This window comes from Ambystoma mexicanum, chromosome 4q, assembly GCF_040938575.1.
Source record: "Ambystoma mexicanum isolate Mex_15411 chromosome 4q, UKY_AmexF1_1, whole genome shotgun sequence".
NCBI lineage: Eukaryota > Metazoa > Chordata > Amphibia > Caudata > Ambystomatidae > Ambystoma > Ambystoma mexicanum.
Window position 1 is genome coordinate 897,245,046 of NC_090928.1, and position 14,377 is coordinate 897,259,422.

General features: G+C 46.3%; 1 protein-coding gene across 1 annotated transcript in view; it reads right to left on the reverse strand.

Moving 5' to 3' along the window:
- Window positions 1–14,377, reverse strand: part of PLEKHH2 (pleckstrin homology, MyTH4 and FERM domain containing H2) — a 1,974,292-nt gene that overhangs the window by 182,017 nt on the left and 1,777,898 nt on the right. The window contains exon 27 of the mRNA XM_069608462.1: window positions 782–868. Within this exon, the coding sequence (XP_069464563.1) occupies window positions 782–868 (87 nt within the window). The remainder of the gene's footprint in view (window positions 1–781; window positions 869–14,377) is intronic.

A 14,377-nucleotide genomic window follows, 5' to 3' on the forward strand; every position in this document is an offset into this window, starting at 1 on the left:
GCAAATACCTTCTCCATACTGACTAACAATGCGTCCTGCAAAACCTGACGTTAATGACTAAAAGTCAGTTTCATGTGTGACATGCAACAAACTACACAATTGTTCGCATTGGCAAGTTATTACAGTGGTGGCATGTACGTATGGTAATTTGGGGGCATGGTGGTCATGAAAAACTATAAGCAGACCACAAACATGAAGAATGTAAAGAATATTAGCCAATGGTTCTAGTATTTTACATTATATATATATATATATATATATATATATATATATATATATATATATATATATATATATATATATATATATATTTATAGGCATTCTCATGCCAGGTCGATAGCAGGCTTTTCCTATTCCTGATTTGTTCCTTTTAAATGTGCATATTACAGCTACAAGTCATTGGAGAGCACACAATTATGAACATTTTTCATAATAATGTGTTGGCCCAGTGCAAAGAGACTGACCCGATTGTATTGGTTACAAAAATGCTCTTTTGACCAATATTCAATACCTCCATGTAAGCAGCTTTTTAGGGTGTGGGCATAATGAATTCCTTTGCTTTTCAATTCTTGTTCTCTTCTACCATTTGCATATTTCTTTGTGTGCATTCTTGTAATGTTACATGTGTGGTAAAATATTCTGAACCGACCTGTAGATAGCAGAGGATTTGTAAAAAGTGTGCCCCTATTCTCTGAAAAGATTACTGACTATATTGTAGTTCTATCCCAGGATGGGCACCTGTTTGGAAATACTTGAAGATTAAAGTGCCAGATAAACTTACCATGGAGCTGTATTCTAGAATGCTAATGCCATCTTCATGAACAGCCAGCCATGTGATGGTGCTCTCCATGGGTGATGGAGACAAAGGCTATAATAGAAGATTTACAACGTCAGAAACACAGCGGGAACAAAACTGATCTCAATTTTCATTCTGCTCTTCAAACATATGGAAAGACAAAAAAGACATGTATATAGTTCATAAAACTGATACTTACACTAAAACAGGTAACATTTCTACTGATAGTAATAAAAACACAAGCAGTTGTCTGCCTCACGTTACTGACTCCTCACACACCCTTACAAGCCATTCACAATGCAGCCGCCAGAATCATCCTCAACCTACCCAACCGTTCACACATCACCATAGCTCTCACCCAACTCCACTGGTTCCCCGTTCCCCAAAGAATTCCTTTCAAAGGACTCTCCATTGTTTTCAAAGCCACCCACTCCATCTTACCTTCATGGCAAACTCAAACCTATTAACCACACAAACAGCAGACAAGCAAGCCAGTGTCTGCTACACATTCCACTCTGCAAAACAACATGCACACAAAAACAAGCATTTACTCCACTGGACACCCGGAGCATGGAGCTCCCTACCTCTTGAGATCCGTACTGCAACCTCCATCACCATTTTCCGAAACAGCCTCAAAACATATCTGTTTCCCCACACAAAGCCCCACACTCCCATCTCCCCTGCTACCAACCGTCTATCCTAATTTACTATCCTAACCTGAAAACATTTGTAACTTGTTTCTCCTCCATTCTCAACCTTTGAACCTTGCAATGTGCTCCGAGACCCCCTGGGTAGAGCAAGCACTGACCAAAAGTTATCATAAATAAATAAATAAATAAAATCTGTCAGATGACCTGAGCAAAATACACTACACAACAATGCAGCACCAAGCAGCCCTTTAATGATGGTTTGGGACACCCAGCCTACGCCACCCCCTTACCCTACTCAATATGTGACCTGCCTATGGTAGTAAAGAAGAGACTGTAGTCTTAGGATAAGGAGTAGAAGCAGGGTAAGGGTGTTAAGATGTATTTCCAAAATAAGTCCTGCAGGGAGGATTTTGGGAAGCCACCCTAATATGGTGAACAGGGAGACACAGAGTTTAGCCAAACCCAATCAAAGTAGGTAACAGAGCGGCAATGCTTAGTCGCAGGAAGGGTGTGAGAATGGTCTATGGCTGCGAGTCCACACAGAGCAATGCCAATAATTTCAGTTAGACAGGTAAGTACATAAATATACAATAGTTTATTAGGCCTTTACAATACACACTAAGGAAGTAAAACGTCTAGTTAAATATTGTTCCACTAACACTATAAAACAGATTTATACATTCACCTTTAGTAGATATAGGTCAGCATTTGATTCAATAACCAGTGTAACACAGATGGATTAGAAATAGAAAAGACACCCCAGAGTAACCATAGATTATCATGCCCAGCTTTTAGAAAGGCCAACCCTTAGATGGTTTGAGGCTTTGTGCCCAAAAGTAACCAGTTCCAAAGGTATACTTCACACGTAGGTTTAAGTGACTGACGACGCATGCTATGGCTGTGATTAATAAGAGTCAAAATGTCGTTAAAGTTCAGGTAAGTAAACTCATCCAATCCCAGTCCAGTCCATAGGATAGTCCTAGGAAGCAATCCTTAACCACGCATCCACTGGTCCACGTCTGGAAAGAGTTATTTAGGGACAGGTCTTTACGCCCATGTAACCCTATGAAGGACATGAGAGACAGAAACAGGTACGCAAACGTACCCCACTGACTCTGATTCCTCCAGAGACCACTGCTGATGTTCCGGAATCCATTGGGGACACACTCTTCTGTGCTTGGTCTCGTCAAGCAAGACCCAGGGATCGTGAGTGCAGAGATCACTTTCAGATGTGGGATTTCATTTCGGTCAGTCGCAGTGCTTAGGAATCAGTTGCAGACAGCTTCCGGTAGAACAACCAACGAAGAACAATGAAGCCTTCTGTGGAGCATAACACCTCAGGGAGCAGACTAGTGTTGCAACAAAAGTCACCACGACCAGGCAGCGACAGGTGATCTTCAATGGACGAACAAAGGAGCAGGCCCAGAAGCAGATTCTGTTCATGGAAGAAAGCTGAAAATGCAGAAGCAGGCATCTAGTTACACAAGGTGAAGATCCTCTAAGTTACCAGGTTGGACTTGGAACAGTGATGGCTGCAGCGAGATAGCCCAGGAGGGAGCTGGTCAGTTTACCGGTTGGTCCATGGACATTTGCAAAAGATCAGAAGGCACAGATCCACGAGCATAGGTGAAGACAGATTGTTCCCACTGGGGGGGGGGGGTCAAAGCACCACCAAGGATCTTCCTGAGATCAGGCAGAGGACCAAGGCTCACCGGTACTTCACTGGAGCTGGTGCTGATCAGCTGCAGGGGTCATCCTCGGATCATCAACTTGTTGCTCTTCTTTGTAAAGGACTTGGCATCAATGATGATCCTTCGAATGGCTTCAGGAGTCCTCCTTTTATCCAAGATTTGTGCTGTGAGCATGCCCAAGCCAACCAATGGCAAGGCTCTGCACCGTTCAAACTGGCAGTGACTATCCAGTCATGGATAGCCACTAGCCACAACAACTTCCCAGAAACAGACATTCAGGGAAACAAATGTGTACTGGGACCAGGCAATCACAGGCCCCACACCAGGCTCACAAACAAACTGACCTTTTACCTGCGAAAACAGCAGCTTTCCATGGGAAAGGCATTCCATGTATGGCATTTCCAGACGAGAAGGCAGGAAGAAGACCAAAGAACATTATGGCCATAGGACAAGCAAAATCCTTGTGGCATGGCCATTTTAGGGTGCAAGCCACTGTGACAAATCTGTAGATGTCGCGACTTCTCTCCAAGGGGGAACCCCTTCCTATGAGACCAGGGAGGTGAGACCGCAACCCGATATTCCCCCTGGCGATGGTACACAACGCAAGGATCTCATGGAGAGAGACTCGCCCTCCGGAGACAAGGACGACCATCTACCTATATAGGGCCATAGACTTGACTTCTACTGAGAAGAGGGAGAGCTTGGTCTAGAGGCTTGGGGACGGGAACCCTGAGAGGCCTGAAAGGAGTGGTGTGCCTTCATTTAAGACAAGAAGGAGCCTAAGTTTGGGGGAAGAGAACCCTACGGAACCAAAAGGAATTATAAAGAAAGAGAGTGTGAATCCTTTTGAGCCAGAGTGGCCTAAACCTGGGGCAGGGAATCATGAGAGGCCCAAAGGAACTGTGACCCTTCGCTTTGGGAACCAGAGGGATCAGAGCTTGTGAAAGGGAACTCCAAGAGACCCAGACACATTGTAAATGGTATTGTCCAGCTGCAAGAGCCCTAACTGGAAAACCCCAAGGGCACGCTTTTTTCGGTGAACTATTTTAAAACTGGCAGAACTAAACCTGATGGTAAGTCTACCTGAAACCAGCCTTGGTTTGCATTTCTTTTTTAACCACTATTTTTCTTTCAGAAGACCTAGAGTCAGGTTTGTTTTAATAGTGAGGGCAAGCATAGGTTTTGACACAGACAGACTTTGGTTTTGGACTTACGGACATCGACGGCCCTTGGAAGCTTCAGTTGAGGGAACAACCCCATTAGAGTTAGGGCCAGTTATGCATTACACCAACACTACACAAAGTTTTATAATAAAGGTTTGTTTTCAAACTGTTACTTTTGAGTCTGTCTCGAACTTGATACCATGCATGCCTCATAATGCCCAGCCTAATATGCCATGCCTTCCCCCTGGGCCACGCAGCACCTTGCACACACACAAACACATTCATAATGTTTGCTCAGTCACTCTGGCATATTTATGGCAAATATGTACACCTATCCAATTAAAAGATTCACTAGCTGCCACTGGTGTCTGATACATACAGGTGCAAGGGGACAGGAACAACACCCTTGTTTCTACGCTAAGGGAAAGAATTAAGCTTTGATTAAAAGCATACTTACATCTTTCCCTTAGTGCAGTGAGCGGCGTACCCCTGAAGCAGCATGATCATCATGGGGACTGTGCATGCAGGGTTGGTCCAGGCTGGTCCGGAATTAGGAGTGTGGCACGGCCTAGCTTTGTTCAGGAGCTTGGGGGTGCTCCCTTAGAATGGCTTGTAGACTTGTAGAGGGGCCCCAAAATGTATGCCACTGGCTGTTGGATTGCAATAGCACAGTCTAATAAAAACCCTAAACAAGGTGTCTTTGTGCGAACAATATTGTCATCAATGCAGGATGGCAACTTTAGGAAAAGAGGGTAATACAATCTGATTGTGATACATGCCCAAAGGCAAAGGGCGAATGGCGAGTAAGTACTTTGGGAAAAATCAATGGATGAACTGGTTGCTAGATTCCTGAGATAACTGTGAATCTAAAACACCTGCTAAATATTAGTTAGGGAATCTTTGGGAATATTGGGATTAACATACTGTGATCCCTGAATCACACCGAGTCACCTACTCCTTACACCGTAGGTTTAAGTATCCTATGTTGTTTATATTGGAGTTACAGCCACCCATCTCATATTTCTAAATGCAAGTGTCAAAAACAGAAAAGAAAAAGATTTAAGTGAAAATAGGAACCTTCTTTAAACAAAAACGAGCAGTGGTTAATCCATGCTATACACCTGAAGTTAAGTCTCTCTTCTTGCATAGGCATTGGAAACCAAAGATTTTGTTTCGGATGCAAGTATTGGCAGGTCACACTGATTCAAGGCTCAACAAGAGACCTATTTAGCCTTTCCAAAAATAAATTAAGATGCCACCTTTCTGCCCCTTTGAATAGTATTTCTGATTAAAGCACTCACTAATGCCTTCTTGTTAAATAAATTCAAATACAAACATACATATATGATAGTAGATATTGTTCAAATCCATTCAGAGATAACTTAGCCCTTCATCTTTCTGAACCAAATTACATGGGTGCTCTGAAAAAAGCATGCATGGTGCTATACCCACTGTGCTCTACCGTAAGCTTGATTTGGTTGTGGAAAATAAGGAGTTAATTTGTGCTCTTAGCTACTTGTTTTGCAAGCACTAAAACAGGCACTTTCATGGCTATTAATATCAACAAGCCATTCCCCCGCAAACAGCCTGGCTCCAAACTACCAGGGCCTTCATGGAAGCTATAGGGGCTTGCTTGGGTTTAAGCCTCAGAGATTTGAGTGCAATCTCAGGGTTCTCCGGAGCATAGGTAAACCTTTTTTTTTTAGCTTCTTTTTATTTGTTTACAACAAAGAAAAAATTATTTTCCCAACTCCTCCCCTCCCTCCCTAAACCTCCCTCCCCCTGAAGGCAGCTGCTTTATGTCCGAGGTCCATCACCGCCACGGACCGTTCTCCAAATGTTGTAAAGTTTATAACGGAGAAACAACCCCTCCCAGCTACCCCCCTCCCTCCCCTGGGAGTGTCTCCTCCTTGTCCATGAACATGTACTCTGGCACTTTCGAGTTGTATCTATATTGTCCATTGTCCACATAGGCCACGGCTAGGCCTCCTCCTTCCCGGTTGTGTAGTCTTCCCACTGGTCTATATAACGGTCCCGGGCGCGAGCGAGTCAGCTTCTTCTCTTTCTGAGCCGCCTGAGTCACTCATGCTGTCTCCATCTCCGTTTCCGAACAGGTCTTGCACCAGGGTACTCCACACCAGTATTCTGGCCCCGCTGTTGCTTTCTCCCCTTTGCGTGGCTCTCGTCCAGACTGCTGTTTCTGCTATTGCCCACTTTTGTAGGTCTGCCCACCAGCCCTCCTTCGAGGGTCCTTCACTCGTGTTCCATGCCATTGCTATGCGGCGCTTCGCCAGTATTGTCATCAGGTCTTTCATCTTTGCCACTTGTGTCATCTGCCTGTCTCCCCTCGGGTACAGGCCCAGTATGTAAGACGCCGGTTACCAAGCTTGCATATGGATTCCTGCTGTCATCGCCCTTTCCTTTACCATGTTCCAGAAGTCTATTATTTTCGGGCACGACCAGAAAATGTGCACCATGTCAGCTTGTTCTTCCCGACAGCGTGGGCAGCTCCGAGTTTGTCCGTCTTCCATCTTCGACATTCTTTTGGGAGTTAGATATGCTCTGTGCACAATGTAGATTTGCATCTGCCTAAACCTAGCGTTCCTGGAAAACGTTTTTGTGTACTGGAGGGTTCGGTTACATTCCTCATCCTTGAAAGGTTGCTGAAGCTCCTCCTCCCATTTTGCTTGCGCGTTCAGTGTCCTTTTGTTGGTGGTTCCTAATAGTTGCTCGTAGAGCCTGGACACGGTGTGTCCTCCTTCAGAAACACCATACCATGCATCTAACGCACCCCCAGTGTCCTCTGCCTCTGACATGGTTTCCCATCTCTTCTTTATTGCTTGCACTAAGCTGTTATACAGGATGAATTGGCCTTTGTGTACATTCTGTTCCTCTACCAGGGACTGGAATCCGACCCATTGTCCTTCTTGCCACAGGTCCCCTATTTGGGCTACTCCTTTTTCCTCCCATTGTGCTCTGTACGTGGCTAGGCTTGCTACTTGGGTATCTACCAGTCCCATCAAGGGGATCTGTCTCGAGCAGGGGTCTTGCATGCCTTGTATCTTCCAGGCTTGTTTCCATAATGTTCGGCCCAGCTGGGCCATGTTGGGAAGGGCTTTGGCCTGGGCAGCATTTAACCATAGGAGTTCTCTTAAGTAGTATTGCTGGAGTGCTTGCCGAAAAAATATTGCGTCTATGGAGGTCTCCTCCCCCAGCCATCGCACCACGAATCGGAGTTGTGCCGCTCAAAGTCATGGAGTTTGATACCCCCTCACTCGTAACCCCTTTGTAGTGTACTCAGTGCTACCCTGTTTCTCCCCCCTCCTCACAGGAAGGTTCTCACCATGGTGTGCAGGTGTTTGAAGAAAGCCCCTGGGATGTTGTAAGGGATATTGGTAAAGTAATATAGGAGCCGGGGCAGAACTGTCATCTGAGCATAGGTAAACCTTTTGATGGTCACACATTTATGTGCAATATTCTCCCACAGAAGTATAAAATGGCTGTTTTGGATCATATGTGCAGATTTATGAATATCATCTAGAGTGTTTCGAGACAGAAATAGGGAGAAGTCTATTATACAAATGACTTACATATATACTGAAATGTATAGCAACATGTTTTAATATATAAATGATTTGCAAGGTAATGGTTTCAAAACACTGCATGAGTGCAGGGTATGCAGAACTTAAATCCTGCAGGATCCAACCAGCTGCTTCTGGTGTTAAATGCACAAGAATTATTCATACATCATAATATTTTATTTTTTTATATCAAATGTTACAAGAGCTTTCTTTTGGAATAAAGCTTTGCATGTTGTGACGAATCCCAGGCTATTGTCACTGTTAGTATGTGGGGAGACCCTTCCCGTGAGGCCAGGGAGGTGAGGCCGCTATCTGATAGTCCCCCTGTGGGTGGTACTTAGCAGGTGGATCTCATGGGGAGGGAAGTCCTCCACAGGACCAGTTATTGATAGCCCTGCGAAAACGTAATATTCACCCTCTCCATTTCTGTCACCTCTTTCCTCTAACCACACTCAATCCCCTATCATCCCCCACACATCTATGTATCTCTGTAGAGGACTTCATTCATACAGACCATACTGGGACGAGGAAGAGTGATGCTTACCTAGATGGAGTACATACAATCACTGAGACGAAGATCAGATAAGGAGCCAAAACCCCCCGCGGAACCAACAAACTCAGTGGAGTCTATTAGAGGCAGCCCCAGCGATAAAAAGCAAGGAAGGACTGCGTACCTTGTCAAGCCAGCCCTGGAGGAGCGAGGAACTACAGGCCTGTTCTGTGGCAAGGGACCCGAGGAGAAGAGAAGGGAGCGAAGAGCGTCTCCTGAGGCTCTGCCGTGCAAGAGCCTGTCCAGTGACGGAGAAAGGGAAAACCCAACCAGCAAAGTCAAAGCAAGCAGAAGGCACGCAGCCAAGGACGCGCGAGAGAGCCTACCACTGCAGGGCCGCCAAAAGCAAGACACTGAATGTGGAAGCTGTGCAGAACCCCGCTCTACTCCCAGGATAGACTAGAGACTGTGACAACATTTCCCAAAGGTAGGAAAAGGGTTGGGCTGGCTGGTGGGACGCAATGGCCACCAAATACATTAAAGAGAGACATACCCGAGAAGCAGAAAGGGATAGTGAAAGAACTGTAAAACCCAAGACGAAATTTACCAACAGTACCTGGCAGGAGATTGCCGAAGGCCAGTTCAAGTGCACATTAAGTGAAGCTGGGGCAAAGGGCCCGCAAAAGCAGCACACCAGGGTATGGGACCCACATAAAGTCGGGGAAACCCCGCCAGAACAGTGTACCATCATCAGTGACCCATACGAAAGCTGGGCAAGACATGCAAAAGCAACACACAGGGGACAGGGACCCACACAAGTACAAAGAAGAATACAGTCATGGGGCTGGGGACCAGAGCAAGTCGGGGAGATCGCGGGCAATATAAAGGGGTCTGGGACCTACAGAAAAGAGAAACCAACTGCAGGACAAGTCAGGGAGATCCTGAGACAGCCCAGAGGGTTCTGGGGCCCCAAGTGAGAGAGAGAGAACGAAAGAAAGATGCACGAAGCTAAAACAAGGGCTCAAGAACCTACTACCAAAAGAATACTTTCTGGAACTCTAAAGTCTGGCAAGGTAATGAACCAGACTTGATACCATGTTTATGAGCTGGAGAAATAGAAGGGTAAGAGACCTCCCCCCTGACCCTTGGGAATTGTGTTTTTGTGATAAGAAGGTCTGTAGTCAAGTCTGGAAGGATAGTGAACTAGACTTGACACAACCTTTGGGAATTGAAGAAAGAGCAGTGGGAAAAGACTCTGCCTGCTTGATACTTGGGAACTGGGATTTTGTGTACATTGGGAAGAACATTTTGGATTAAGAACTTCTAAGTTAAAGGATCACTCAGTGTGTTTTCTCACCAAGAACTGAACATTTGAAACCTGTATCCAGAATGAGAGAAGCCTCCTTCTGGATCAAGAAGAAGCCCAGTTTTTCCTTAGTAAGTCAAGAGTGTAAAGGACGGAAATAGGATTGGAGACATGACAATTTACCTTTCTGAACATCTTGAAAGAGTCCTTAGGATTTATGTTGAGATAGGGCAACCTGTAAAGTCCTGAGGGGACTTCCGAATTGCATACCCACGTGCCCTCTCTCTCATGCATTCATTACACAGAGAGGCGGAGACAGGAGGAAGGCTTGAACCTCTTTATTCTTCAACTCCCAGCATGTAACTGACTTCCCTTCCCGCCTCCCGCCCCTCCCCTTCCCCCAGCTCCTTGTCCCCTTCCACGTGATGTGAGAGTCTCATTTGACATCACACCCCCCAATAATAAACATAATGCAGTCATTAGTCCATTTCCTCGATAAGTCTCTGAGGCCTAATTCGAGCTCTCTGAGGTCGTAGGGCCCGGTGCTGTTCACTGACCTACTGGTATGGCGAGGCCATCTCCTCGCCTGAGTCATCTCTGTCTCCTTCATATGACAAATCCCACACATTGATTGTGACATCTGATGCAGGAGCATGGGATGGGATGATGCCTGGCATTCTCCTGAAATGTGAGTAATTTCGGGTGATGCTCTTCCTGTCACCCTCTGCTGTGATGAGAGGCCCCTTTACCTGAGTCACTGTCAACGCAGCCATGCTTTTCCTGCTTTCTGCTTTGTGACTGTCGTGCTATGACAATGTCTCCAGGTTTGATGTCATTGTGCTTGGCTCTACGGTCTTCATCGGCCCGTTTCTTCATGCTTTCTTCGTTTCTGGAGTCCTGTTCTCACATCTCAGTGTCTTCCAAGTATCTTTCTTCGGGGCTGGTTTCATGGGTAGTCATGTTCTTATGTTTCTGCCAAGCATTACTTTGGCTGGTGTCTTCCCTGTAGTGCTGTGCGGGGTAATTCGATAGTCCCGTAACAGCTGATACAGCATCTTCTTCACAGTCTCACCGGTTAGCTGGGCAATTTGCATGCTTCTTTTTATATTGCTCATGAAGCATTCAGCTGTGTCATTTGCTTATGGCCACAGTGGCGTTATTTTCCGATATCTAAAACCCATGTATTCCGAGAATGTCCTGAAGTCTTGTCCTATGAATGGTGGCCCATTGTCGGATTTCAGAATCTTAGGCATGCCATAAGTGGGAAACATTCTGTCTAGCGCAGGGATGGTGTGGCACTAGTTGCACGTCTGGGAAGCAGGAATCTTTGTCTACTGTGACTAATATGTAGTCACCCCCTTCCAGAGGTCTGAAAAAGTCCACTGCAATCTCGTCCCAGGCAATTTCCGGCAGTGCTGTCATACACAGGTGTTCTGGTCTTGCGTGTGTGTTGATGACAGCACAGGTGGGGCAGTGTTTGAGATCTTCCACCTGCAAATCTAGGTGTGGAAACCATAGTTTTTGCCGGAACATTCTTTTCGTGGATACTACGCCTCTGTGTCCCTCATGAGCTAATTCCAACACCTTTCGGCACAATGTCTTGGGGAGCACTAATTTTGTTTCTTTGAATAATAGTCCCTCTTCTGCCTTGGCTAGTTCGTCCTTGACGGCTAAAAGACAGTTAATGTCTCGTTTTTTGCTTCCTCACACAGGGTGTCTCCTACCTGTTGGGCCTGCTTCCAATGTCCTCTTTCCAGACATCCGAGGACGATTTGTAGTCCTTGGTCATTGTCCATCTCATGGGCTATTTGATGAGGATCTAGAACCTTTGGCGTGTTTTTGTGTACCACATAACAAATGTATTGATCCGCAATGGAGTGGGCGGGCTGGGATTCAGTGCAGGAGTGACGCGAGAGGAAGTCTGCCGGGTTGTGGTTTTTGCCGGGTTGAAACTGTAGTCCTGTAGTCTTAACACCCATCTCGCGATTCTCTGTGGCATCTTCGCCTGTGGATTCCCATAGATGAACAGCAGTGCCTGATGATCTGTGACAACTGTGAATGGTTTTCCGTATAAGAAGAGGTGGAAATGCTCACAGGCCCATACTGCCGCCAATCCCTCCAATCCCTCCTTCTCTTCCAGTGAATAGGCTTGCTCCACTTTTTAGAGGCTCCTGCTGGCATATTATACGATGTGTCTTGCTTGGCTGTCTTTTACGTCAACTTTTGTCAAAATGGCGCCTAGGCCTACGGGGCTGGTGTCGACGATTAATTAAGTCTCTCAATTGGGGTTAAAGTAGGCCATGCTCGTGGCGTCTGATATACGCTGTTCGATGGACTGGAACGCCTGTTTTCACTTCTCCATCCATATGAAGTCTGTGTTCTGTTTGTCAGAGTCCTGAGGGGTTCGCTGACAGAGGCGAAATCTTGTATGTAGCGGGTACAGTAGCTGGCAAGACCCAAGAATGAGCACAGGTCTGAGGTGGTTTTTGGTGGTTCGGCATCTGTAAGTGCAGTGACCTTCGCAGGGTCCGGAGTCATGCCAAAAAACCAGTGTGTCTGTTTTCTAAATTCGCACTTGTCCTTGTTTAGCGTGAGTCAGGCTTCTTTAAGGGCCATGCAGACCCGGGTGAGCGTATTATTGTGCTGTTCCTGGTCTTGTCTGAAAACTAGGATGTCGTCACTATAGTTCAAGCAGTTCGGTATGTGCTTAATAACGTTGTGGATTTCAGCCGCAGAGGAGACCCCGAAACTGAGGCGCTTGTATCTGTATAAACCCAAATGGGTGGCGAACGTGGTGATGTATCTGGATGCCTTGTTCAGTTCTAGTTGGTGATACCCCTTGTTGAGGTCTAGTTTGGAGAAAATTGTTGCGCCATTTAATAGATGTACCATATTGGTTATACGTGGGGCCTGGTGGCGTTCCCGGAGTACGGCTTCATTGGGCCAGTGCATGTCTACACATATGCGTATGTCCGTCGAGTCCTTCTTGGGTACAGGTACAATGGGGGACACCCACGGTGTGGGCCCTTCAGCCGGTTCGATGATGTCTGCCTCAAGCAGTTTCAGTAGTTCTTCTTCAACCTGTTTTTGTATGTTGATGGGGATTCCTCGATAATGTTGGGCTACGGGAGGAACTTTTGGATCAATGTGGAATTCAATCTGGTGGCTTTTTAATTTTCCAAGGCCCTTGAACAAGGCTGGAAAAAGCTGTTACATTTTTGCGGTGGGGTTGAGGTATCTGTGAACCATCAGTCTGTATAGGACGTGGATGAGCCCCATGTCGATGGCTGTCTTGTAGCTCAGGATGCATCCACTTTCGGTGGCTGCTTTCAGCACAGGCATTGGAATTTCCTTTGACTGTCCTTTGTGGCTACATGACGGCATGAAATAGCTCTTGCATGGCAGTGGTGTTGTCGATCTGTACGGGTAGATCTGAGCCTTGGCAAGTTTGAGGCATGGGGCATGCAGTATGCTGTCATATACTTCTTCGCTGATGACGTTCACAGTCGCACCCGTGTCCACCAGGAATTTGGCAGCCATTTTGTTGACTTGAAGGATGTGGGCTGTGTTCTTTCGCCGTTGGGTTTCCTAAAGCGTATAAGTAACCCTTTCTTCTTGGTTCTTCTCGCGGTCTCTCGCTCCTCCTTGTATCTTCCTCAGATGATGAGCTGGATCTGCTGTCCGATTGTGAGTGTTCGACTAGATAGTGTATGTATCTCCGGGGGCCATCTCCTTGACCTTGATGAGGGTGGTTTGTTGTCACACCAATCTCCTGTCGTTCTGTCATGTCTTCTCTCTGGTTTCTCTTCCTTGTGTCTGCGTTGGGGCAGTTCATATGCCTGGCTGGGACCCCTGGGAGGACTTTGTTCTGATCTTTCTTTGCCCTGCGATGGTCTCCCACCTGTTCCTTCACCTCTAATTTGGCTGCGATACATGCAGCGAACCGCTTTGAAGTGATTGTCTCCCCCCACAGTCCGAGCACGAGGGCCTATGGCTGAACATTGGCCCTCGTGCAGAAGCTCGTATCCGCATCTATAGCAAAATGGTTCGCCATTTCTCTTGGTTGCGCTCTCTAGTTTGTTGACACTTTCACTTTTGCCATGTGTGATCTTTATTTATTTATTTATTTGCATTTGTATAGCGCGCATCGGCCCTAGGGCATTGTGGCGCTTTTAAGGATACTTCCTTAGACAAAGAGCATAGCTTATAGGGTTACAAGAGCATACAGCAGTTTAGACATACATTTCAGTTACGGATTGGGAAATTAACATGGAGGAATCCACAGGTCAGGTAAGATATGTCTGAAGTGTCTAAAGTGGCTGGCCTAGTGGAATAGTTGAGTTTTCAGAAACTTGCGGAAGGCTGAGCGTGAGGTCTCTTTCCTGAGTGTTGGTGGTAGTGCATTCCAATTTTTTGGTGCTAAGACTGCAAAGCTGCCGCCTCCAGCTTTGGCTCTTTTAAAGGTTGGGATGGCGAGCAGGTTGCAGTGTTGGGTGCGTGTAGGTCTTTCTGAAGTGGCGCGGTGAATGGTTTCTGAGAGGTACGGAGGTGCTGTGTTTGCTAGGCATGCATGTGTAATGGAAAGGGCTTTGAATAGGATGCGCTCTCTGACTGGGAGCCAATGGGCGTCTTTCCGGGCTTGGGAGATGTGCTCCCTTTTTGGAATGCTGAGGGCTGCCCTGAGGGCGTTGTTTTGAGTG